This window comes from Martes martes, assembly GCF_963455335.1.
Source record: "Martes martes genome assembly, chromosome: 16".
Taxonomy (NCBI): Eukaryota; Metazoa; Chordata; class Mammalia; order Carnivora; family Mustelidae; genus Martes; species Martes martes.
This window is the reverse complement of record NC_137904.1, coordinates 6309065-6337063: the sequence shown is the minus strand read 5'-3', so window position 1 is coordinate 6337063 and position 27999 is coordinate 6309065. Positions and strand designations below refer to the sequence as shown.

Sequence of the window (27999 nt, the reverse complement as noted above, 5' to 3'; positions counted from 1 at the left end):
AAAAATGGACTCAAAAAGAGTGCAAGTGCCTGAAGAATCTAACAATCTATAGAAGATGCCCCAAAACAGCAGAGAATCATCCACTAAAAAAAAAAGCACTAAATCCATCCAATTTTATGTGTGAGTTCTACCAGATGTGCCAGAAACAATGTCCTAACTCATCCTGTAATGACAGCATAATCAAAACAGAGCTAGATTATCAGCACTCCAAATTCAGCAGGATATTAAAAGAAAAATCATCTTGCTTGAGTGAGACTTATAAAAAGTGCCTTCATGATTCAACATAAGGAAGGTAATTTATATAATATACTACAGTAAAAAAGTGAGAAAAAGTTTAAATCTCAAAGCTCAAAACTTGAAGTTCAATTGATATTTAAAAACGTAAAATTTAGTGACCATATGTATTTTTTCAATTCTTTGCAAACAAGAAATAGAAGAAAACTTTTGAATATAAAGGAAAAACACTCCCCTTAGTCAAAAACAATCGAGGATGCCCTGCATCAAGGGCTAATCTAAAAATAAAATAAATTTAAATATTCCAAATAAGAAAGCAAAGGTCAGCATTTGCAGACTACAGAACCGTTTACTTAGAAATTCCAAGAACATTTACTTACAAACTGTTAGAAATAACAAGCCCGGATTCCTCTCTCCGCCTCCGGCGCCCCGGCCCTACTGCTCCGCCCCCATTGCCCCGCCCTCCACTGCCGGGCCTGCGCGCGCGGAATTTTGGCGTCTGCGCGTGGGACGGAGGGAAGAAAGATGGCAGCTCCGAGCTTCCCCGCACCGCTGTCTGGGCGCGTGGGCCGCGGCGCCTTCACCAACGTGTACGAGCCCGCGGAGGATACGTTCCTGCTGCTGGACGCGCTCCAGGCAGCAGCGGCCGAGCTGACAGGGTGCGAGGAGGACGAGGGTCCCCGCCGGAGAGGGCTCGGGCGTCCTGGAGAGGCGGCGGCGAGGGAGAGCCCGGGAAAGAGGGGATGCTGTCTGCCCCGAGAGGAGGCGGTGTCCGCAGACTTGGCGACCGTGGATACCAGAACGCCGTCACGGACGATCTTCCTTTAGATACCTGTAATGAGCGGGCCAGGGATCTCTCTACTTTTGCCAAGGTGTTGCTTTGGTCTCGGGAGCTCCACAGCTCCTTACTACGCCAGCGTGTATCTTTTCCACAGCCCCCGAGAGCAGTGATGTGCTAACACGTTCAAAAACCAAATATTCCGAAATATATTAATATTTTAATATAAAATATTAAAAGTTGCGTGGCATTTAATTTACTCAGTATATAAAGGCACCCTATAGTAAGGGAGGGGCACAAAAATGAAGTGAGGTTGTGAGATGATGGCGCGGAGAAGTATTTTGAAACCCACTGAACAGCGTATTCTGCCCTGAACAACAAGCCAGTTAGCCGCGTGTGGCTACCCAGCCCTTGAAACGTGGCTAGTGCGACTGCAGAGCGTAATTTTTCATTTAACTTAAAATTTTAAATAGCTACAGAGCTAGCAGCCTGTGGAATTTTCCCTAGCACTTTGTAAGTAATAAAACTGACTTGTTGAAGTGCCCCCTCATAAATTTTAAAGGACATTAAAAGAATGAATACCTGTATTGTTATTGTTTTAATGAGAGGAATTTGAGTAATTAGATTTATTTAAAGATCAAGACTTGAAATTGGTTATCTCAAGATAAAATAGCAGTCAGGCTTCATAGATCTGTATTTCTGTATTGTGTTTCTCTCTCTTAAACCTGGTCAGATTTTTCCATATATAAAATGCCCCAACGCTTATGAAGCCAGCTTTTCATTGTAAATGATGGAACTTTGGGATTTACTGGAATGTAGAACCCTATATTTCTTTTTGTAATTTGTCTTTTAGTCTCAAGATGCCTCAGAAAGATTTACAAGCACCAATTGCATTGCAAAGTATGCTGTGAAAGGAGCTGATTTTGTTATAAAGTCAGATTATTTCTGTTCTTGGGATTCTGTTTATGAAAGCATGATAGTTATTTTCAAATAAAAGCCTCCTGGTAAGGTTCAACAGACCTTCCCACAGAATAATAAAGTTTTGTCAGATAATGTGGGTTGATTCCAAAAGTTAGAAGCTGCTAGAGTTTATTTTTGGATAGTTGTTTGAGGCTAGTAGCCAGCAAGACCTAAATCCCATTAAACCCATTTCTGTGATGGAGAAAACTGGTGCTTTTGATGCATATGTAGACTATAGGCAGGGAAGTAAATTTAATTGAAGGATAAAATAGAGTGTAATAAAGAATTTATTCAAAAGCATTTTAAAGTTATACTAATATTGTAAGATCAGATTCTGTGAGATTTTCTCAGTTCAGTGTACAGCTGTACAAATAACGAATTTCTTTTCCTGCTCTAAATCTATTAAGAGAAAGGGGGAATTTTTTTTCTCTAGGATATACTAATGGATTTGTGAATGTTATGTACTTTTAGATGATAGAGAAAACATCATAAATAAATAGTATCATAACTAACCCTATCATTTTAGGGAAGTACTAAACTACTAAACCCTTGTGAGAAGGGGTGATGTTTTTCATATTAATATTTTCAACCCTCAACCTAATTCCATAGTTTTATGTAATGTTTTATGGTAATGAATTGGAAGCTATCTATTTTATGGACTTTAATTACACACCCCAGTGTGTAATTAAACAGTATTAAATGAGCACAAAGTGGTTTATAGTGTGTTTATAAATTTCTTTTGTATTTCCATGTATTTGCAGATGAGTGATGCTGGAGAAATACACATTAAAACTAGATTGAGCGTCATTTTCTGTGATGTATATTTTTATCCTACTATACTCATTTATTTTATTTTGCTTTTTTAGAGTGGAAATATGCCTTGAAGTAGGATCAGGGTCTGGAGTGGTGTCTGCATTCCTAGCCTCTATGATGGGTCCTCAAGCTTTGTACATGTAAGTATAAGTATATCAAATTCATCCACATCTTCCACTAAGAAATTCACTAGGGGTATGACTGCCTGAATGAAATCATTTTTGTAAATGAAATGAAAGGGTCTACCTAAGTGTAGGAAGGACTCAGATTATAAATTATTCTTCCCTAAACATTTTAACTGCATGTCCAAAACCGTTCCATCATACTACATAATTATAGAAGCAACAAAATGATTTTAGGGTATTTCTAAATTTGAAATTTTTTAGGCAAATAGTCTGATTACCAGAAAAAATTGAAAATTAAATTTTTAAGAAAATTTGAGAATATGGAAAGTTTAAAGAAGAAAATAAAAATCACTTCCAATTCTACCACACATGGTCCAAGTGTGTTTCTTTCTTTTTTTCCCCACTTCCTATGTTTTTAATATTGTATCATGACTATTTTTCAAAAATTCCTTTTAAATTTCATTTTTGTGGTGGCATAGTATTCATTAGATTCATAATTTAATTCCTTCAGATGTGTATGCATGTATGTGTAGTTTCTACTCTTGCACATTATATCAATATAACAATCTTTTTCATTAATATAACATTTATTGCTTTTTCCTTCACCATTATTAAAGCATTTTCATTTTTTTCTAAATCTGCTTTGTAAAAAAGCAGTGGAACATTTAAAATTTTTTCAGTAATAGGTTGCCTCATGGTCGTAAAATACAGTTTTCTTTCTCTTCTGTTTCTAGGTGCACTGATACCAACCCTGAAGCAGCAGCTTGCACTCTGGAGACAGCACACTGTGACAAAGTCCACATTCAGCCAGTAATTACAGACTTGGTGAGCTATTCATCCTTGTCCAATAATAGTTAATTTCCTTTTCAAATAAGTTAAGGTTAAGATGATTAGGTCAAAGAAGCTTGAGTGATAAATTAATTAACTTTTAATCCACTAAATAGTATACCCCATAATTTATGAAGTAAATTCTTTTTTTTATTATTATTTTTTAAGATTTTATTTATTTATTTGACAGACAGAGATCACAAGTAGGCAGAGAGGCAGGCAGAGAGAGAGAGAGAAGAGGAAGCAGGCTCTCTGTGGAGCAGACAGCCCGATGTGGGGCTCGATCCCAGGACCCTGGGATCATGACCTGAGCCGAAGGCAGAGGCTTTAACCCACTGAGCCACCCAGGCGCCCCTACGAAGTAAATTTTTAACTGATGTAATTCATCTTGTCCAAAATTCAAAGGAAATTTCTACTGTCTTGGAAGGATCAGTCATCTTTTGGTCAGAAGTGACGGAGAATCCAGTTTAAACTGGCTTAAGTAAAGTGTGTGGCTTCAGGCATAGCTGGCTCCAGGAACTCAAATGCTATAACAGGCTTCTTTTTCTTAGCTCTGAACTTCTCTGTTGGCTCTATTTCTAGGTAGTCTTTTTCTTCTTGGTAAGAAGATACGTGCATGTCTATTTCGCACTTCTCAGCAAACATCTCCCTTATCCTTCCATGGAAAGAAACTCTTTCTATTTAGTTAGTCTTACAAGCCCCAGAATGAGTATTGCTTGGATCATCTTGGATCATATGCCATCTCAAAATCTCTCACTGTGGCCAAAAGGGTTTAGGCTTGAGTAATAGTCTCACCCAGGACAGCTGCATTGGGATAAGCCCTACCCGAGCTAAATGGATTGAAAATGAGAGGATAGAGAATTTACCCATTAGAGATCAAGGAGATGAAATCAAAAGAAAGAGGGGAATGAGACCTTGACAGGTAAAAAAACATGTCACAATTACAGAACCATCATTTTAACTTACACATCTATTTCCCAGTCGCAGTGTTCCTTTACTATTTTAATTAGTAAGACTTGGGTAATTTTGGATATTTGTTGTTGTTTTAAGTGCTTTTTTGTAAGCAAAAAGTCTTAACACCAGATAGGGATAAGAAATAAAAATGTTTTCCGTGCTTCTTGACGTGTATTCTTAGTGTTAAGAGTATTTAGCTTTTCTGCTTTTTTAAACTCAGAAGTGATTTTTCAGCTTAGAAGGAATTAAGCCAAAGATGTAAGAAATTCTTACCTATTAGGACTTGTTACTGCTATTAAAAACTAGATTATCCAGAAAGGTACTCATGTGATTTACATGGGTTCACTGTGAAGGTTTTGCCCTTTAAATTTTTAACTTATTTCTTTATTGTGTCCATGATTAGTGTTAAATATATGGTTTTGGTATAGTAATAAAACTTTAGATAAATAAGAAATTCAGAATATCTTTTTTTTAACAGAGGTAGAAACTGAGGTGAGGTTCATTTTTTAAAGTCATGTAGCTAATAGAGTGATAAATACAGAATTTAAGCCCAGACCATTGAGTCTAAATCTAGAAGTCTCATGGCTGTTTCAGGACATGGCTCATGGTAGTCCATGCCAGTCAGCTCTTTTGGTGGTTCGAGGTGATGGTGACTCTGAATGCTGACAAAGAAAGAAAGAAGAAGGAGGCATTAGCATAGGTATTATGATCCACTTAGAAAACTCTGTGTTTGTTTAATATTCAGAACACTAGGCATAGATTATCACAGCCTTGATCAAAATCATTGTTTTAGATAACTAAGCTTACCTGTTTACAAAGTAGTACTTTTATTTTGCTTCTTTTTTAGTTTTAGAAAAAAGACTTTTTTCAGATATGTCATATGGCTTTCCTTACATTCCTAAAGTAAACTAATAATAATAATAATAACTTTATCTTTGATTGATTCAGGGTCATTAAAATGAGCATTAGTTACTATTCTGTGCTAGCTGTGATGAGGATTACTCAGGGCTTTCTGCCTTATACTGAGTAGCTAGAGCCTGCAGTGATTTTGAGTTTTCATTTCCTCTCCTCTCTGTCTCTTTTCTCTTGCTTTACGTTGTCTTATTTTGCTGTTACCTGTTAGTGGCATTTCCACTCTCTCTTTCCATGTGCTGTTTGCTAGAATACCAAACAAGTGATTTAGTTAAACTTGTATTTAAGCTAAGAGTTCAGGGGTTCTAAATAAGAGCCTCTCGTATAAATAAAGTACATTTTGCTATTTGAATTTAAAACTTCTTGTCAGAGGCCTTTTTTGCTTACTTCCCCATTTTTAGATCTGTTCTAATGTTCTGAGACCACCCAAAAGCTGAATGTGGATGGGTGAGGAGTGTGTGTGATTAGACCTTATATCCAGTCTACGGTGACTTTCTCATTTAAATCCATTTCCTTTTTAAACTACATAATTTTCTGTATTTTAAGATCAATTTTTCCTTTATTTAAAACCCATGCTGAAATGATTATTAATATATAGTAACTCAGAACCATTTTTTAAAAGATTTTATTTATTTATTTGACAGAGAGATAGCACAAGTAGGCAGAGCAGCAGGCAGAGGGAGAAGGAGAAGCAGGCTCTCTGTTGAGCAGGGAGCCCGACGTGGGGCTCATTCCCAGGACCCTGGGATCATGACCTGAGTCCAAGGCAGCTGCATAATGACTGAGCCACCCAGGCACCCCCACCTCAGAGCCATTATAAACAATTACAAAGCAAATTCTTTTTTAGTTTCCCTTCTCAACATTTCTGGAAAATTACCTTCTGGACTTTTTTTTTTTTTTTAACAATGTGAGAAAATTTCTTTATGTAATTGAAAATTGGTTATTTCAAATGTATTTCCTCATACTGCAGTATCACGACCGAAAGGAACAGCAGATAACTAGTCATCTTCCTACTTGCAGACAAAGGTATTCCTGAATCACTTCCCTCAAAAATGTTACTTTTCACTTTTTAAATGAGTAGAGAAAGAAGAGGTACCTCTGTAATACCTCCTCAAAGATACTATTCATGTGTTCTCTTTGAACTTTATAGTTAACAGGCCTATTTTTTTTTAAAGATTTTATTTATTTATTTGACAGACAGAGATCACAAGTAGGCAGAGAGGCAGGCAGAGAGAGGGGGGCTCGATCCCAGGACCCTGGGATCATGACCTGAGCTGAAGGCAGAGGCTTTAACCCACTGAGCCCCCCAGGCACCCCAGTTAACAGGCCTATTAAGACGACAAACAGAAATGCTTTTAGAAACCGGGATAAAATGGAAGTTGTAAGGCAGTGTTTCACACTGTGTGTAAATAGCCCAGTGATGTGCCCAGTATTGAGATGGTATGACTGAGTGTTAAGTAACTTTGAATCACATGATGTAAAAGCTCTTTCCTCTCTAAACCTCCTTCAGCCATTTTGATTACATCTGGGAGGGAGTAGGTTGGCTCTAGGGAGGGAAAGAGGAGATGGCATCAGGGAGAAGTACAAAAGAGGAAGATTTTATTTCTTTAAAAATCCGAAGCAGAGCACCTGGGTGGCTCAGTCAGTAGAGCATCCAACTCTTGATCTCAGGGTGGTGAGTTCAAGGCCCATATGGGGCATGGAGCCTACTTAAAAATCCGAAGCAAATATGGCAAAATAGTTTGTGAGGAGTACAAGGGCATTTATATTATTGTTATTATTACTCTGTATATTTGAAATATTTTATAATTAAATAGAATCTTAATGGGCACATATGGTATAACAATCAAATAATAACAATCATCCACACCACAAAAACTTATCAAATAATAACATTATTTAAGCCACAGAAACTTATGGACATACATTAGAACATGGGATAAATAAGAGTTAAAAATAAATTCTAAACTTTGCAATTTACATTAGGATTTTAAGTTAATAATTTTGCTAATGGGCTTTGAATCTCATGCAATTTTTAATGTCCTTATGCTAAAATTGTAAGGGATGCTCTGCAGTTGTTAAAGCTATATAAATAGAACTTTAATCAATGATATGAATTTCAGTCTTATTCTGGAAAGTTTTTTCTTAAGCATATAAACAGTAACAAACTTTACACTTATATTTACAAGTCTCAAAGAAATGTGTTAAGAGTCCTAAGTATGAAGAGTAAGTATTCCACTGAATTATAGTGTTTCACCAAGAATCTGATGCCCTAGATGCTAACATGGAAAAACAATGCTCCATTATTCCCTTTTCTGTTCTACTTGAGGTCTGGGTCAGAAGCCAAGAAGTACCACTATTGGAAAAGATATAAACAAGGTCTTATTTTAAAACCATTTTTAAAGGAAAAGTGTGCAACTTTCACAGAGGAGTAACACAATCTTTGGGATTACTATGTCAGAGAGAGACACAGAGAATATTTTAAGAAAGGGGTTAAGAAGAGGTGGTAGAATTTTGCTATCTGTTCTCACTGACTCCTTGAGTCTCAAGGCTATAAGATAATAAATATTAGGGAGAAAAATCCAAGAGACAGACAAAACTGGGTAGGACACTGCATCTACATATTCAACTCAAGAGATCTATAATTCACACATAATACTTCACTCTCGACTATGATACTCGGACCACATTCATCCTATTTCAGTAATAACCATTTTACCCAGGTGATGGTAAGCAGTAATTTTTATTTAATATGATTTAATATGATATTTAATTTAATTTAATATGATATTTAATACGGCTCAGTAAGTAGTAGGTTCAGGTCATTCAGGCATACATCTGTGTTGACCCAAGGAAATACAGTAACTCAACCTCAATCAGAAGTGATATATTTTAAGTCTTACTGCCCTTTCAAAGAGGAGGTTGGTAGGGCTATCTGGAAAGCCGAATGTACACACAGAAACTTACCTGATGCGTGAGGTAAGTGCTTAACTGCACATCCAGTTCCGCCACTGCTGAACAGCCACACCTACTCTCTTCCCACTCTCCACGGTTATTGAACCCAAGGGGTAATTGGAAGGCAGCTGTATTATAAGTTCAATAACTATGTCCTCAATGGTGTAACTAACCATCACTTCTCTAGTAGTAGCTCGAGCTTTAACCTGCAACACAGGAAAGGTAATACTTTTTGCAAATTTCTTTCCTTTCATTCAAAACACATCTTGATAGGTTGAATATTAATAGTCAGTCTTCACTCAAAGATAGAGGTAAACATGTTGGTTTACTGGACAAGAGCTATTTAATACACAGGATTATATACCTGACATTTTATGGTGATTCTTATGGAATTCGAAGTTAGTTTCAAAAGAAATCCTGCCCATAAAAAAGTATATTTTATGATATTAGGCTTGTCGCATAAGTTTTAAACAGACCAGGACAGAATGAGTTCTTAATTACTGCTTTTCTTCCATACCCAGGGTATCAAATGTCATTTATATCTGGAAGTCCCCTATGTCTTTCTCTGCCACAGAATTCCCTTGAGCTCTAAAATCAACCACCAACTGTTAGATTTATAGTTTTCATACTAGCATTGCAAACAACATAAAACACAAATTATCATGCTGGACCCATGCACTCTTCTGACTGTCCTCTTTCCAAGCTAAAAACCATAGCATCATCTTAAATTCTTCCTTCTACCTCCTCCCAGATATTAACTAGCTACAAGTTTGGATAAATCGTCACAAAATTTTTAACATACTGATACTGCCTCACTCAGGCCCACCTTGTTATTCACAATGTCTACACTAGTGTGTCTCCCCTGCATATTTGAACCCAAGCTTCATGCCAACAGCCTATACTATATATTGCAGTCAGAGCAATTTTACCGATTGTAACACTGAGGGTGTCACTTGCCTCAAAGGAAAATTACCAGTGGCCAAATAGGACCAAATATTTTAGATAATCATTTGAGGCCTTTGCCAACATGGCCCTAATTCATCATGGAAGCAACTGATTCTCTATTTACCTTCAGGAATCCTGCTCTATATGAATGCTGGCTTATTCATCATTTCTTAGGGTAATCACAGAAATTAAACTCTCATCTCCAAGCTTTTTGCTTTTGCCATACTGTTTTCTCTATATTCAACACCTTTCTCCTCGCTGCCCCTAAAACACAACCCTGCCCACTTCAAAGTAATCATCCTCCATAAAGGTGCATCTAACCCCCTCAGTCAGATGAATCTTTCCCACGCTGATTGCAGAGCACTCTTCCTCTTAATGAGCCACTTTCCAGTTTCCAATGCAAAAAACATATCGGTATCACTCTTTCCCCTTTATTAGATTGTATATTTATTACACAGTAGGAATTTGACCCCTAAACTGTTCATTTCCCAAGTGACTGACACACAGTGTCTGAGGTTTGCTTGATTGATCATGATATATCCACTCCAGCTTTATTATTATTTAGTCTGTCTGTGTCTTTACATTTAATGTAGGTTTATTATGGATAAGCCACAATAAATAAATATTCTTATTTATAATGAATCTATTTTGACTTTCAAGTTCAATGTCCTTTTGACACAGTTTTATTTAACTCTATATCATCTCATTATTTGTTTCTATTTCCTAACCTGTCCTTTCCCCCCATAATTTTACTTTTTATTGGTTTATTTTATTTTTTTAATTCCATTTTATCTTCTCTTTTGGCTTATTAGATATATTGTTATTTATTGGTTGCTACAAATATTACAATCTTAATTTATCAGTTTTTTTTCAAATAATATTATACCACTTCACATAAATTCAACTGAGAGCAGCACACATTTTTCTTTCATCCCATTCTTAATGCTATTGCCAGGCTTTTTAGAGATTTTATGTTTAATTGAGGAATTTAGTTTTCATATTATTTTTTGTTTTGAAGCTTACTTTGATATTAATATCACCATTCTACCTTTCTTAAACTAGTGTTTATTATATATTAATTTGCATGCATAGTATATATTTATTTATTTATTCTTTTCTTTTTAACTCCTCCGCATTTGTATATTTGTTGCGGGTTTCTTTTGAAGCATAGATGTGGGTCTTATTTTTAATGATAATGTTAAGACCATTTCAATTAATGTAATTGCTGTCATGGTTGTACAAGAGTCCATATCTTGTTATTTGTTTTCTGCTTGCTACGGCTGTTATTTCCTGTTCTTACCTTATTTTCTTGCCTTCTTTTGCACTTTTTTAGTGTTCCATTTTATTCCTTCATAGATTTACTTGATATATTTATGATTTTAATGGCTGTTCTAAGGATTACAGTATGTATCTTAATTTGCCACAGTGTGCCGGAAGTAATATATTTTTTAACGATTTTATTTAATTGTTTTTATGTGTGAGGAGGAGAGAGAGAGAGAAAGAGAGCGAGAGAGGGAGAGGATGAGTACAAGTAGCGGTGGGGGAGCGGGAAGAGGGAGAAGCAGACTCTCTGCTGAGCAGGGAGCCCAGTGCTGGAATGGATCCCAGGATCCTGGATTCATGACCTGAGCCAAACACAGGTGCTTACTGAGTCACCCAGGTGCCCTGTGCTAAAGTTATATTATACCATTTTATGCATATATACTGACCTTATAGCAGTTTACTTCCTTCCTCCCACCTTTTGTTATTATAAATTTTAATTTTATATATGCCATAAACTCACTGATCATGTTTATTATGTTTACTTTAAGGTTAATCATCATTAAAAAAATGAAAAAATATTTCAGTTTACCCAAATATTGATTATGATAATACCTGTCCTCATTTTCTTTTTGTTCTTATTACTTGGTGCTTGTTGATTTCTTCAGTCTTTGTTTAAATTATCTTTTCTTAAAAATTAATTTTAGAAATATTTTTTTTAATTTTTTTTTATTTATTTGACAGAGAGAGATCACAAGTAGGCAGAGAGGTAGGCAGAGAGAGAGGGAGGAAGCAGGCTCCCTGCTGAGCAGAGAGCCCGATGCAGGACCAGGACCCTGGGATCATGACCTGAGCCGAAGGCAGAGGGTTTAACCCACTGAGCCACCCAGGTGCCCCAATTTTAGAAATATTTCATCCATTCATTATTCAAATACTTCTTCTGAGCCCTCTCTGGATATAGAAGTATCCAGACTGTGTGCATTTCTACATGTGTATGTATATGTATATCAGATCACTCAATACTGTACCACAGATAACAAAGCATCTGTTCATCTTTTAAGTTTTTTTTTTCCTTTGTATTTAGGTTTTAGTTGTTGCTATTGTTCTATCTTCAAACTCACTGATCCTTTCTTAGAAATACTTGATTTTTTAAGACAATTTTTTGGAGAAGTTTTAAGTTCACATAGAAATTTAAAAGGAGTGAATAAAGATTTCCCATATACTCTCTGTCCCCTGACATACATTGCCTCCCTCATTACCAGTACTCTCTAATATTTGTTATAATTAAGGAAGCTACATGGATATGCCATAATCATCCAAAGCCCATAGTTTACATTGGGGTCAACTAGGGTGCACTCTTGGTATTGTCTACTCTATGGGTTTAGACAGATGTATAATGATATATAGACTTTATTATACTGTTACAAACTCCTCCATCCCTTGGCTACCACTAACTCCTGGCAGCCAGTGATATTTTTACTGTGTTCAGTTTTGCCTTTTTCAGAATGTCGTATATTTGGGATCGTACAGAATGTGACTTTTTCAGATTGCTTTCTTTCACTTAGCAACGTGTGTTTAAGGTTCCTCCATGTCTTCTAGTGGCAGGAGAGCTCATTTCATTGTATCAGGGAATAATATTGCACTGTCTAAATGCACCACAGTTTATTTACCCATTCTTTCACTAAAAAAAATCTTGTTTGCTTCTAAGTTTTGGCAGTTATGAATATAGCTGCTGTAAAAATCCCTGTGCAGCCTTTTGTGTGTACGTAAGTGGATACATTAAATCATGTAAAAGTATGTTTAGCTTTGTAAGAAACCACCAAAATGTCTTCCCCAACTGGCTGTACCATTTTATATTTCTACCAGCCATGAATGAGTGTATTGCCTTACATCCTTGTCAGCCATTGGTGTTGTCAGTGTTCCAGATTTTGGCCATTCTAATAGGTGTGTAGTGGTAACACACTGTTATGTGATTTGCATTTCCCTGAGGACATACGATGTGAAGCATCTTTCCTATGCCAATTTGTCATTTATATGTCATCTTTAGTGAGGTTTTTGATAAGATCTTTGGCCCATCTTTAGTTGGGTTATTGTTTTTCTTATCACTGAGTTTTAAGAATTCTTTGTATATTTTGAATAATTGTTCTTTATCAGATATGTCATTTACATATGTTTTCCCAGTTTGTAGATTGTCCTCTCATTCTCTTGACATTGTCTTTCATAGAACAAAAATTTTGAATATTAATTTTAATATTAATGTAATCCAGCTTATCAATTCTTTCATGGATTTTTCCTTTGGTGTTATATCTAAATCATGACCATATGAAGTTTGTCTAGAGTTTCTCCTATGTTATATTTTAGAAGTTTCATATTCTTGCATTTTATGTTTAGTTTTATGATCCATTTTAAGTTAATTATTTTGAATAGTACAAGGTCTGTTTCTAGATTTTTTTTTTCCATCTGATGGTTGTTCCACTATTACTTGTTGAAAAGACTATCTTTTCTTCATCCTATTTCCTCTGTATTTTTTCCTCAAACATCAGTTGACTATACTTACGTGAGCCTATTTATGGTCTCTCTATTCTGTTTCATTGATCTATTTCATTTGTCTATTATTTCACCAATACTGCACTGTTTTGATGAAGCTTTACAGTAAGCCTCAAAGTTAGAGAGTGTCCATCCTCTAACTTTGTTCTTTTCCTTCAATAATGTGTTGGCTCTTCTGGGTCTTTTGCCTCTCCATATAAACTTTATAATCAGTTTGTTGATATCCACAAAAGAACATGCTGGGATCTTGTCTGAGGTTCCACTGAATCTGTAGATCAAGTTGGGAAGAACTGACATCTTGACAATGGCAACATTTTATCCATGAACATGGAATATCTCTTCTTTTAATTTAGTTGTGCCTTGATTTTTTTCATCAGAGTTTTGTACATATATATAAACTGCTAATGTCAGTGGTATTACATTTTTAATTTCAAATTTCACTTGTTCATTGTTGATCTGTAAAAAACAATTGACTTTCACATGTTAACCTGCAAGCTTACTATAAATTAGTTCCAGGAGGGTTTTTTTTTAATAATTTTGTTTAGATTTTCTACAGTATTTCTAAACAAATATGTCATCTGTGGAAAAGACACTTTCATATTTTTCTTTCCTTATCAGTGTAAATCTTCTTTTCTTGCTTATTGCATATACATATATATTTTCAGACATTCTTTATCAAGTCAAGGAAGTTCTCCCCTATCCCTGGTTACTAAAAATGAAAGGTTATTGGATTTTGTCACATGTTTTTTCCTAAATCTTTTGAGATAATCATGTGATTTCACTTCTCTAGGCTGTTGGTGTGATGGGTTATATTAATTCATTTTTGAGTATTGAACCTGTCTTGCATAATTGAGATAATACAACTTGGTCATAGGGTATAATTCTTTTTATACAATGCTAGATTCATAAACTAATATTTCATTGAAAATCTTTGCATCTATGTTCATTTAGGTGTTGATCTGTAGTTTTCTTTTCTTATAATGTATTTATTTGGTTTTGATATTAAGGTAATAATACTGGCCCCATAGAATGAGTTATCAACTATTTCCCCTGTATCTTCTGGAAGTAATTGTAGGTAACTGGTATATATCATTCTTTAAATGTTTTGTAGAATTTTCCAGTGACCCATTTGGGTCTAGTGTTTCTCTTTTAGAAGATTGATAATTATTGACTCAATTTCTTTCATAGACATAGGCCTATTAAGATTGTCTATTTCTTCTTGTATGAGTTTTGGCAGGCCATATGATACTTTTTATAGCAAGTCACTATTTATTTTACTAATCACTATAAAAACTTTATAATTCTGTAATTTAATACTTTTATTCAGTCACTTAGATGGCTGGTTGTTCTTTAAATTTTTGTCTATCTTACTAGAATATGCCCTCTGTGAGTACAAAGGTAATCATTATTGATCTATATTACATTATCATTCACCACAAAAGAAATCAAACAAGACCTAAATATATGCAGTGATATACCATGTTCATGAATTGGAAGGCTCAGTATTGTTACGATTCCCATCTTCTCAAAATTGATGTATAGATCTAACTCAATCTCAATAAAAATATCAGCAGAATATATTTATAGATATTGACAAGCTTATTCCAATGTTTAGATTTGTATTTTTTCAAGAATAGCAATCTACCCATTTGTCGTTTTTTGGCCTTTCCTCTGCTTAAGTCTGCAGTTTCTTTCAGGCTTCAAGGGATATTAGGAACACTGAATTTAATTAACATGAGTGGTCAAGTTTACTTAACATGAGTGTCAGACTCCCATTCTGACGGTCTTTCTACATCCCAAATAAAGATAGGATTTGTAAAGCCAAACTATATTATATTTGGCTTCTCCTTTTGTATATGGTGACATAAAGGGTTTTCTTTTTGTATTTTCCAGGTATCAGCATCACTATTTTCATAATCAGTCTTCAAAGTTCAAATTTACTCCTAACTTATAGTATTTTAGAGTAGGAAGAGGATAGAAAATGGATGTGTAAGATCATCTAATTCCATCCCTCTTCCTGAATTTATAATTTTATCCTGAATTAACTGTCACAATGGCTGATCCTGCCTGGGTGTAGACCTGTCCAGTGATAGAGCTCCTAATGAGAAGTCACTCTTGTTTCAGATGGTGTCAGATATTAGAAAAAAACTCTCATGTCAAGAAATTTGTATGTCATGATCATCATGATCATCACCTTAGCCAGTTCAGTGTCTCTAGAAAGACACAGAGCACATCTGTAATAATAGTTCAATAATTTTGCAATACCAATCTTTCAGATATTTATCTGTGTAAACCACCCTAAATGCCCCACAATTCTAAGTGCTAAGAAGAAATATACACTTTTTTAGTACTTAACTTTTCTAGGTTTTTCTTCCTTCTCCTTCATTGTTGATGTTTGAAATCTTATAGGTTCTACCTTCAGAGAGTTCCTGATGCTCATCTATTCCCTTTTATTATCTATGCCACCATCCAAATCCAGCCAATCTCTAGGTCATTTATATACCAATTATTTTTTTTTAAAGATTTTATTTATTTAACAGACAGATCACAAGTAGGCAGAGAGGCAGGCAGAGAGAGAAGGGAGGAAGCAGGCTCCCTGCTGAGCAGAGAGCCCGACGTGGGGCTCGATCCCAGGACGCTGGGATCATGACCTGAGCCGAAGGCAGCGGCTTTAACCCACTGAGCCACCCAGGCGCCCCACCAATTATTGAGTCTTGTGTCTCTTCTTCCAACTTGCTTTTCATCATTAGCATTTTCCAAAATAGGTTTTCTGTGGCCTTTGTTCATGTGTGTGTATATGTGTGCATGTGTTGATGAGTGGCTAAGTGTTTATTAATAGGGGAAGAAAGAAATGGGTAGACGTAGGATCACAAAACACAAACATTTAAGACAAACCCTTGAGTACAATGAATTAAGAACACAAGGCTCAGCCAATAAAAAGCTTTTTTCTTCAGGGACAAAATTCAAGATACGTAACATTAATATGACATGGATATTGGCCTGTTAACATGAAAGCCAGACATACACAATTAAAATAAACAGCTGAGCATTAGCCCTGCCTATTTCTGAAGTCAGTAACATGTCAGTGATAAAAGGCATACAAGCTTGTTAGGGACAATAAAACAGTTATTTGGAAACTGTCACAACACAGAAAAACAGAATAAGAGGATAGAGGGTTTATCCTTGGAGTATGATCAAAATAAGGTTTTCTGCCTGCCAGCCCCATCAATAGCAAATGGGACTTTTAAGAAGATGCTGGTTCTGACTACTATTTCTTCAGTGTGCTCTAATGTGATTATAAGACATTGAAACAGAAATGATCTTGGAATGATCACTTTAGAGGAAATGGTGCACTGTGGTCAAATTCTTTAACCCAGGAGTATAATATCTTCTATAGAAAAATGGCTGACAGCCAGGCAGACAGGCATAGCCAGACCTATATCCATAACCACAAAGACAGTGATATCCAGAACTGTATTCAGAGCCAAATCCATAGCCATATCTAGAACCATAGCCACAGTCATAGCCACAGCCATTGCAACAGCTACACGAGTTTCTGTTGTAGTTGTAACACACGGTGTCTAGAAATTGGGGTTCAGTAGTTCAGTAGTGAAGCAGGTAGAGGTTTTTGGAGTCTGAATGTCATGTCCCATCCTGAGACCTTTATATACTACCAATGTGGGTGAAACACACAACATAGACTCACTGGTCTCATTACCACAGCAATTTTCATTAAAACAAAAGAGAAAACCCTCAACATTCTAAGGACAATGATTTTTTTCAGGTGGCCATGTCCAAGATTTCCCCCTAGCTAGTCCAGAGAATTATAAGGAAACAGACATAATCTATACATTGAACATGTCTTTTTTTTTTTCAAAGATTTTATTTATTTACTTGACAGACAGAGACCACAAGTTGGCAGAGAGGCAGAGAGAGAGGGGGAAGCAGGCTCCCCGCTGAGCAGAGATCCCGATGTGGGGCTCAATCCCAGGACCCTGAGATCATGACCCGAGCTGGGGGCGGAGGCTTAATCCACTGAGCCACCCAGGCGCCCCACATTGAACATGTCTTATAGGATGTAATTAAACCTAATTTAGGTTTTCATTCCAGGGAGCATTAATTCTCATGTACATCAGGTACACCTGTGTGGGCACCAGGAGTTGCAATATCAACAAGAAAGCACCTGGGCTGGTAGGGGGAAGCAAACAGCAGGGACATAAGGTGAAGCTTTCTTACGTTATAATGCAAGATGGTGGACTGGATGAAGTCCAGGTAGAATGGCCACAGTAGTGGTGGCTGAAGCAAGAGTCAGGTGAGGCAAAGAAGATCTGATTTAGTGTATCAAGTGTGTCTTTTGCGAATATCTTCTCCCAGTAATGGCTTTCCCCCCCTCATTCTCATGGTTAGAGTTAATTTTTTTTTTAAGTATTTTATTTATCTTTTTTTTTTTTTTTTTTTTCGGGAAAGAGAGAGAGGGAGCTGTAGTGGAAGGAAGGGCATAGAGAGAGAATTGCAAGCTGACTCCAAGCTGAGTATGGAGCCTTAGGCAGAGCTCAGTCTCATGACCCTGAGATCATGAATGGAGCCGAAATCAAGAGTTGGACACTTAACCAAGTGAGCCACCCAGGCATCCCTTATATTTGATTTGAATACCACCCATTTTTTTTAATTTCAGACATTGTATTTTGAGATGTATATTTTCAATTTTTTATCTTTCATTTACCTTCACATATTCATTTTTTTAAAATATTCTTGAGCACATTTATAACACCTCTTTTAAGATCATGATGTGTGGTTTTCATTACGTCTTTGATTCTTTGGTTTGTTGTAAACCAAACTGATTTTGTAACTGATTTTGTTTTATAGTGACAGTTTTTTTCTGCTTCTTTGCTTGTCTAGTAATCTTTAAAAAGATACCAGAGAATGTTAATATGTTGTTTACAATGTGGATATTGTTGTCTTTTTCTAAATAGTGTGGAAGTTGGTTTTGAGCCAAGTTACTTGTACATCCCTTAAACTCTGCACAATTTGTTGGATCTAATGCAACCACTAGTGCTAGTTTGCCCAAGTACTCAGGTATCTCTCTTTTGGATCTACTTTTTAGTAAAGTCTCTTTGCTATGGCTGATGGATCTCAAGTCTTTCTCCGTTCTGCATGATCTCAGGATTAGTTAGCTAATAGACGTGTGGTGTGGTTTTTAAAAAAATTTTTACCTTTCTTATGGAATTAAGCCATACATTTGAGTGTCTTAGCATTCAACAGAGCAGGCAGAAGAGGCCCCTATGTGAGTATCTAAACTCCTTTTTCTGTGTAGCTCTCATTTCTTTACAATGATTATTCAAAACTTACAATCACTCCTGAAATTTGATCTTTCTTCGATATTAACATCATGCTCTTCTTGGGTTCCCCTTCTTGAAATGTGGGCCTGAGAGAATTACAGGCAGAAAGCTAAAGTGATAGCAGGGTTTAAATAGTTTGTTTCCCTTTGGAAAAGCATTGTAGTTCTGAGGTCCCAGTTGGGCAATTTCCAAAAACAGTTATTTATTTCATTTGTTGTGTCCAGTTTAACATGAGGGGAGTACAAGTGCAGTATTAGCTACTCTGACATCACTGAAAGTAATTGTTTCTCTTCAATGCACATTTCAAAAGAGTGAGATAAACTTATAATATTTTTTAAAAAATAACATTACGCTTTAAGTGAAAAAGCAAATTGAATAGTAATATATCCAATGGTACCATGATACCATCAAGAAAAATATGTAAAGTGTGGCATTTATTGAGACAGAAATATGATATGATTGATTTCTTCAGCGGAAATGAGATGCAGTTCCTAAAACAAAAATGGGAAAGTAAAAAAAAAAAAAGTTTTTCTTTAATATGTAATTTCTTATCAATATTCAGCCTGTTTTGTCTTTATATCCAGAACTCTGCATGAAGATTGGCTTTTCCAAATGTGTCTAGAGCAGAAGCAGGATTTATCATCCACTTGTCTGTAAGTCTTTGTAAGTTAAGTGAGTGCATGTCCTATAGAGGGGCATTTGTCAGATCCTCTTCATTACAACTTCTCTCAGAACAGATGTTTTGAGCCCTAGTTGACATCCAATTTCAACACTTTTGTTACATGTGGCATTCTAAAAAAAAAAAAAAAAATTTTTTTTAAAATATTCTCTAATAGAAAAAAAACAGTTAATTGATAAGTGTTAACTTATCTGTCTTCTGGGAGAAGGACATACCCATCTTGGAGCAGCATGCTAATCAACACAAAATTGTCACAGATGTTCATCTATTTAAATGAAGCCGAAAAACATGGTTCAATGTGATGACAGTAAGTCTTTGTTTCCAGAGGGATATTCCCTATGGTCTGAGACATAAAGATACTCTACAATATAGAATTGTTCTGAAAATCATGAAATATTTTGGAAATCGTATACAGTCATTTAAATGAACATTTGGAAAATATTGATGCCATCAGAAAATATTACCTAAATAATACCAAGTGGAAAGCCAGCCTAAAAATGTGTGCATATACACTATGGAGTATTATGCCTCCATCAGAAAGGATGAATACCCAACTTTTGTATCAACATGGACAGGACTGGAAGAGATTATGCTGAGTGAAATAAGTCAAGCAGAGAGAGTCAATTATCATATGGTTTCACTTATTTGTGGAGCATAACAAATAACATGGAGGACATGGGGAGATGGAGAGGAGAAGGGAGTTGAGGGAAATTGGAAGGGGAGGGAACCATGAGAGACTATGGACTCTGAAAAACAACCTGAGGGTTTTGAAGGGGTGGGGGGTGGGAGGTTGGGAGAGCCAGGTGATGGGTATTAAGGAGGCACGTATTGCATGGAGCACTGGGTGTGGTGCAAAAACAATGAATACTGTTACGCTGAAAGAAATTTTAAAAAAATGTGTGTAATATTTTTCAAAATATCATAATTTCCAAAAAATGTTAAAAATAGAAAACTATAGGAAGGATATACATAATAACAGCAGCATTGATTCTTATAAGGTGATGTAAATGTGTAAAGGTTTTACTTCCTTTGTGTTTAGAATTTTTCTAAAAAAAATCTAGTATTTTATTAATTTTATACTTTATCTATTTAAAACAAGTAAGTTGTAAATCAACCTTAAATATTTATTTGAACTACAAATAAAACAGTCCATATGAGAAAGAAGAACTATGGTCTTATTACCTCAATAAGATAATATTGATCTTGCATCTGTTTCTAACCCTGCATAATCCAACCTGAGCAAAATGGGTGTCAGCTTTTACTCATTTATTTTTCTTAAAATCATGTTCCTTTGGAATTTTAAGTTCTATAAATTTAGATACTAAAATATATATATTCTATTTATTCTTTTTCCTTCCCTATTTCATAAGAAAATAATGGAGAAAATAAGAAATTTTATTTGATGAGCTAAAAATGAAATTAATTATGTGAAGTTTTAAAAAATTTAATTCTTAGTAATTCTTACTTATGGCATTTCTAGAGAGTTATAGCATATTTACCTCTGACACATTAAAAAGAAGTTAATTAATTTGAAAAGAAAACAGAAACCAAACAAGGCACCATAATGCATTCCGTTTCACAACATCATCTGAAGCCAAAGATTTATTTTCTGTTTTCCAAGTGATCACAAATAATAAGTTAACCAAATATTTTGCACAACGTAATGTGGGTTAGTTTTTCCATCCTCTGTTGAGAGCTTTTCCATTTGTCCAAAACCAAAACCTGAAAACTCTGACATGTGGTTTCTTTTCTCATACATTAACATTTCCCTTCTTAGAACAAGTTCTGTTTTAGCCAGTGTCATGGAGGTGGCAATTTCTTCACAGCAGATTACCAAAACAGAATGTTTCTCATTCATGCTACAGGTTTGGATCAATTGCTACTGGTCTGATCCTCATGCTTTCTCATTCTGGGTTCTATGCAGAAGGAACAGCTCCCTTAAGGACACTTTTGTTGCAAAGAGGAAAAGTGGGATTATTGGCAAAACTTGTGATGATTCTGAAAGGGTGTGTTCATATGTGATCCAATCATAGTGGCTCATAGTCCTCAACCAGATGTATCACATACCAAACCCAGCGTTAGTGGAATTAGGAGCATATAATCACTTTACCAAGAAGAATAGGGATATTTTAATAGGAACAATAATACAGTTGACAACACCGTACCTTTGCTGTTACAGATGTCACTCTGGTGAAAGTTTTGACCAGAAGCACTTGCACTGTGCTGAGCCGTTTATGTAGAAGCTTCATTAGTGTCCGCTTAAACAAGAAACCTTCCAGTTGGGTGAGCCCCTAGTGCTTGTCAGTCTCTTCTCTGCTTCTTTCCCTCTAATGTGTATTCTCCTGTGGCTGCCCTTTCTTCTAGCCCTTTCTACGTTGACTTTCAGTTTTCACAGCACATTCGAATACAATCCCCTAAGTGAGTAGCATGCAGAATTCCAATGCCAAATTGTAGTTTAGTGAGAGGGAAAGGCTTTTAGGCTCCACATTCAACTTCTAATGGCATGGTGATGATCATGATGATGATGAATGTTAACCCCCATTAGTGCTATGCAAATCTCTCTAAGTGTTTGAAATACATAAATTCATTTCATACTTTATATAACCTTATGAAGCAATTTCAAATGTCATTTTCATTTTATAGATAAGAAAAAGCCAAGATGCAAGTGTACAAAACAAAAGTCCAGTTGAAGAAGATGAGTAACCCATGGTAGGAAAAGGAGATGGAACGTGATGGTTTTTTCTCAGCAGTATTTAAAGCTAACCTCTTTAGTCCCTTAGTACCTGCTGCCTTTTCACCCCCCATACTGAATCAAAGGGTAGGGAAGGAAGAGCATAAGAGGATAGAATGATTGTATCCGTCTGGGTGCCTTTGTGTTCTCTGTGCTTAGCAGATGGTTATAGCTGGCATCTCTGCCTGCATCTCCTGGAGGATAATAGAGATGACTTTTCTCCTGTTGGGTACCATCAGACTTCTCTTCTATGTCCCTGACTCCTTACTTTTCTTGATCCAGCGTCTTATCACACTTTCTGATATTTGTCATTCACCACCATCACAATCTCTATCTCGAAAGCTTGGAAGACCATGGCACCTGGCACTGAGTCCTTTTCTTACACTTAATGCATCAAATTACGTGTTTATACAGACACCCATTTAAGCACTCTTGCCTCAAAATTCCTTGATCCCCTCTCACATTTGCTCTACTAGCAAACCACTCCCAGATCCCCTCTTGTCAATATCTCAAGGTGCTCCTTTTCTAGAAGTGAGGCCAGTATTCCTGAATCACTTATTTTTCTAATTCTTCACGCCTGGCTTATGGCCATGCCATTGTATCTACACTATCAGTATAATTGTTTTCCTGAATCGCCTCTTTTTAATGTTATGTTTTTCACATAATGCCTTATATGTGCTATGGTTTACATCTATCATCCCGAGGTGATTATTAATAATGCCGTCTTTCATATTCAAGTGTACTAGTTTGGAGGATAAGTCATATGGTCTTCTACCTACAGTTTGTTTCATCAATTACTCTTCTTTCAGCAAGCTCTCTGCTCCTTCTGTTCCCCTGCCTTGTAAACTTTCACCTGTGCACTAATGCAAGTCTTCTCTATTCCCAACTCGGGCTCCCATCTGCTGCTGGAGGTAACCCCAGTCCCACACGGAGGGACGCCATGTGCCTTCACAGCATTCTTCTTTTTGGCTGAGTCCACAGTGCTGCTCGATCGTCTTTTCACCTTTTCTCAGGCTTCCTTCTTTCTTTCCTCCCCTGAAGCTATTCTGCCCTTCACCATTATCCCTAAAGCCTCTTGTTCAATGCTCACTTCTGCCTCCACCCTCCTCCGTCTGTAACTCTCGGTTCATATTTCATGGAGAAAAGAGAATCTATCAGGGGAAACCTCTATCAACTCTCTTCCCACACACTTCTCTACATTTGCACCTATGTCTTAGCCTTTTATCTTAGTCTCAGAGGAAAGCATATCCTCCCTCCTGTCCAAAAAATCATTCTCCCACTTTGCTTTAAATGCCATCTCCTTCAGCGCATTGCTTGATAAATTATCCTCTCCATCTACTATATTTCCAGCTCTTTTTTTCCCACTGACACCTTCCCTTTAGTCTATAAACATGCTCAAGTCTTTTGATAGTAAAAAGCCCGTCTCAACGCCAGATCACCCCTGGCTAGCTTGTCCTCAACTTCTTTTTTATCCAAGGGTTTTAATAGTTTCCGCCGATGCAGAAACTGCATCCTCACCTGCCCTCTATAACCCAAGCATTGTTCTCCCTTGGGTCACCAACAGCCTATTGAGTACTCCGTCTCCTTGACTCATCTCAATGTTTGTCCTCTTTGTTTTGTGGCATTTGGTGCTGATGGCCACTTCTTTCCTTGGCTTCTATTTTATGCTTTTTTCTAATTTCATTCTCTTGCTTTTATAATATTTCTTACCAATCTACTTACTTGCTGTTCTTCCTCTGTCAGCTGGAGGTCTACTCTTGGGCCATGGTTCCATCACTAAATATACAAAATGCAATATCATAAGCAGGACGTAAATTCCATTTTGCTGCAGCCCCTGGGTTAGTATCTAATGTCATTCCCAACTACTCCTTCATATGCCAATACCTGTTTCATCCTGTTTCTCCTACTTAGAATTTGCTGATCGTGACAGCATTCATAGACCTTCCTGTCTATGGATAACATGCCATCTGGGGTAATGCCTCTTCCCATCTGTCTGCCGGCCGATATCTGAATCAACTGGTAAGTCTCAGCTTGAGCATCACATCATCTGAGGGAGATTTTTTTGTCTGCCTCACCCATAATCGACTTAGTCACATCAGTAGACCCAGTTAATTTCTTCAGCCATCATCCACAAAACCCTAAACTTCCTTTACGACAGAACTTAACATTTGTATTATAGTTGCTTATTTTAGGTCTACTTCAAAGGATTAATTAATTCATTAATAAATTCATTCAGTAATTCACACACATAATGTAAACTGAACACCTATCATGAAAAGAGAAATAAGACATAATCCTTTAGGAGCTTACAGCCAAGTGAGTTAAACGGACAGGTGAGTGCACTACAGGGAAGTGCTCAGAGAGAGGTAGCCATGAGGATTATCACGGGGCATTAGAAAGAGACGCTAGACTGATGGGCAGGTGAACCATCTAAAAAGTAGCAACACATGGCCTGAGTTTTCTATGACAGCGATGGTCCTCAGATAACAAGGCAGGAGGTTATTCCAGGTAGAGGGCACAGCATATAGAAAGGCATGTATTTACTAAACAAGAATGTTTTTCAAGAGATACGGAGTAACTATAAATTCTTTAATTTGTCTTGCCTTCTTGATTTCTGTGTTCTCAGCACTCAGCTGAGTTTCTGTAACAGAAATTTGACTTCCAGATGAATAAGTGAATTAACAAGTCAATGAAAATTATATATTATATATATAGTTTATACACAAGATTTTAAAATACAAAATATAATTTTTATTTTTATATACGTAAATGATGATGATGCAGCTAAAAATAACAGTGAATGCGCAAAAGTTGTTTTCCACAGAAGATGCATTAAGAACCAGGTTCTGCATGGCACTGCAATGATTGACATTAATTATTTCTAATCATGACGAGCTTTCAGTCTCATCTAGTCATAGCAAAACCAATGCTATTGTCCAAAACAGAAGCTCTGTTCTCCTTCATACACCTGGGTTCTCAGCCTTTGGATCTTTTCTATCAGTCTGCAGTTCTGCTGCACTTCTTAATGTTGAGCTTTGTGATGACCATAATCTACTTTTTCTACTTTGATTTCTTTGGCTATTGTTCCTCAGCTCATTTGGAGAAGATCTGAAAGACCAAGCAGTGGGTCTCGTATTTATGGCTGGTCAGCCTGCTTGTTTATTCATGCTTAGAGTGGTACATCCTTTTTTAAAGGTGACTTTTAGTGTGCCTTCACATGATGACTTTATTTTTATTTTTTAAGGTTTACTTATTTATTTACTTGACAGAGAGAGAGACACAGCGAGAGAGCGAACACAAGCAGGGCAAGTGAGAGAGGGAGAACCAGGCTTCCCGCTGAGCAGGGAGCCTGATGTGGGGCTCGATCCCAGAACCCTGAGATCATGACCTGAGCTGAAGGCAGACGCTTAATGACTGAGCCACCCAGGCGCTCCCAGAAGATGACTTTAGAAAAAGAGCTGGAAGTTGCTCCAGTTTCAGTCTTCGTACCTGGTGAGTGGAATAAATTTCCAGACATGTTAGGGTCATGTCTGGTCCAAAGAAGTGTGCCGTGGAGGAAAAACGTAGTTATTACTAGAATACGACTCTAGGACTAACTTCTTCAAAAAATGAGATAAATTTCCCTTCTAAAACCATAACTTTGGTTTTCAAGTGGTTGATCTAGTTAGCCCTTTCTGAAAGTAATTACATAATTTAAACATTTGGAACGATGTAGGAGAATGACTATCTTCCTAGGTCTATGAGTGAAGGGAAATTAGAAATAGCAAGATTAATGCTTTTTGTCATTTGAAAAGAAATACTGCAGTATCTCAATTCTTCAGTAATTTGAGTGCCCTGCACTAGGATCCAAGGTGCCTGGCTTATGAAATCATCTAAATTCATGTGCCTTGGACTACTGGCTGTCCATACATCTCTTCAGATCATATTTATTGGGAAAAGGAAAGGGTGCATGAGTCAAGGGGAAGGGGAGAGGGGGGAAGCAGACACCCCACTCCGTGTGGAACCCTAAACAGGGCTCAATTTGAGGACCCTGACTGAGATCGTGACCTGAGCTGAAAGTAAGGGGCAGATCCTTAACCAATGGAACCACCCAGATGCCCCTCTTTAAAGATTTATTTATTTATTTATTTGACAGACAAAGATCACAAGTAGGAAGAGAGGCAGGCGCAGAGAGAGAGAGAAGAGGAAGCAGGCTCCCTGCCAAGCAGAGAGCCCGATGTGGGACTCAATCCCAGGACCCCAAGATCATGACCCGAGCCGAAAGCAGAGGCTTAACCCACTGAGCCACCCAGGTGCACCAGATGCCCTTTTTTAGATCGTATTTAAAATGTTGTGTATAATTTTCTTTGTAAAAATGATATCCACAGTTTTCAATTACTTGATATATTGAAGATACATGACCTTCAGGACTTGGTGACACTGCCTGAGACATCATTACTTCATTGCTCCAAATGTGCTATTTATCTAATAGGTAATACTTCTAGCAAAAAATATAATCACTTCAAACATTTGGAGTATATTGCCACAAGGTATTGGTAGTAGTCATCAATTTCACACATAAAAAAGGTGAACATATATTTGAACAAAAGTTAATGGATGATTTTCCATAAACAGCAAATTTTCCAACCCCAAATCCTAACCCAACCTTTTTTTTTTTTTACCATTTCATTTATATTTTTCCAAGCTTTATTGAAATAATTGACATATAATAATGTGTAAGTTTGAGGTGAACAACATGCTGATTTAATACACTACATATGGAGGAACAATACCACAATGGGGTTCATTAACACTTATATCACCACATATAATTACCTTGAGTGTGCGTGTGTGCTGGGGGTGTGGGGTGAGAACATTTAAGACCTACTCTCTTAGAGACGTCTAAGTATACAGTACTGTAACTGCATCCGTGGTGTACATTAGATCCCAGAACTTAATCATCTTATAACTGGAACTTTATGGCCTCTAACCAACATCTCCCCATTTTCCCTAGCCAGAAGCTCCTAGTAACCACCGTTCTATTCTCTGGTCCATGATTCTACATACAGATGAGATCATTATTTGTCTTTCGCTGCCCACTCCCTTCTTGTATGGGAACCTGTTTACATATTTAACATTAAACACATTTAATAGCGTTTATATCAGCTTTGCTCCTCGCTCATGGAGGCTACACAGAGCCTAATCTTGCCTCAGACCATTAGCTGAAGTCACTGCCTCCTTCTGGTTTCTCCGCCTCCCTTTGATGTTTTGTTGAGTCTTTCACATCCTTCTTATTCAGTGTATCCCACCTTCTATAGAATTATCCGATGAGTGAAGCTAGCCTGTGGAAATCTTAAGCTCTTTTCAACTGCTTTTGAAATAGGGGTCTCTATCTCCATTTCTCCAGACTTACTCCTGTGACTCAATCTCCACCCCACACCACCCACGCCCTCCATCCAGCCTAAAATACTCAGAAAACCGTGGGCACCCCAGACAGACATATTTTGAGATCACAGCCAAAAGGCAGGCTTTCTAAGACCACGAATGGTCATTTATATCTTTCCCTTTTATTATCTACTTTTTCCAAAGCCGAGTGAAATAACTTTCATATTCCATATATTGAATATAATTTACCGTTTGACTGAATCTTCATTTCGCTTGTAATCCTTTCCTTGTGTCTTCCATTCTATAAATAACTATAACTCACTCCTCTATTTTCTGTAAATAAACATTTGTAACTTCCCATTTTAGCTCTGACTAGCAAGAGCCTGGAACTTGTCACTCTAATCCTTACAACAAGAAATGGCTGGCCATACCGAAAAGCAATGACTTTTCTAGAATCTAACAGAGAACTGAGTTTGCAGGACAAACCACCCCTAAAAATCCAGAGAGATGAGAGAATCCAGAGTTACAGCTGAGATCTGCTTACCAACAGAAGTAATAAACTGGTGTAAATACTT

General features: G+C 36.8%; 1 protein-coding gene across 2 annotated transcripts; it reads left to right on the top strand.

Moving 5' to 3' along the window:
* Positions 1–739: 739 nt before the first annotated feature.
* Positions 740–27999, top strand: LOC308357764 (methyltransferase N6AMT1-like). Of its 2 annotated transcripts, XM_080827515.1 has the most exons (6): positions 744–1106; positions 2839–2925; positions 3645–3735; positions 23972–24079; positions 25330–25552; positions 26196–27999. In XM_080827515.1, the coding sequence occupies exons 1-4, from the start codon at positions 1072–1074 to the stop codon at positions 24017–24019; spliced, it is 261 nt and encodes an 86-aa protein (XP_080683641.1). In that variant the 5' UTR covers positions 744–1071; the 3' UTR covers positions 24020–24079; positions 25330–25552; positions 26196–27999. The 2 variants fall into 2 exon arrangements, with proteins under 2 accessions (XP_080683642.1, XP_080683641.1); XM_080827516.1 differs by lacking the exons at positions 23972–24079; positions 25330–25552; positions 26196–27999 and adding an exon at positions 19235–19444 and having other exon boundaries at positions 740–1106.

Bases quoted from the DNA above. Each gene is read 5' to 3' on its own strand.
- LOC308357764 (XM_080827515.1), top strand. From the start codon at position 1,072: ATGAGCGGGCCAGGGATCTCTCTACTTTTGCCAAG. The intron at 1,107-2,838 runs GTGTTGCTTTGG...TTGCTTTTTTAG, and splicing joins ATCTCTCTACTTTTGCCAAG to AGTGGAAATATGCCTTGAAG. The intron at 3,736-23,971 runs GTGAGCTATTCA...TCTCCTACTTAG, and splicing joins AGCCAGTAATTACAGACTTG to AATTTGCTGATCGTGACAGC.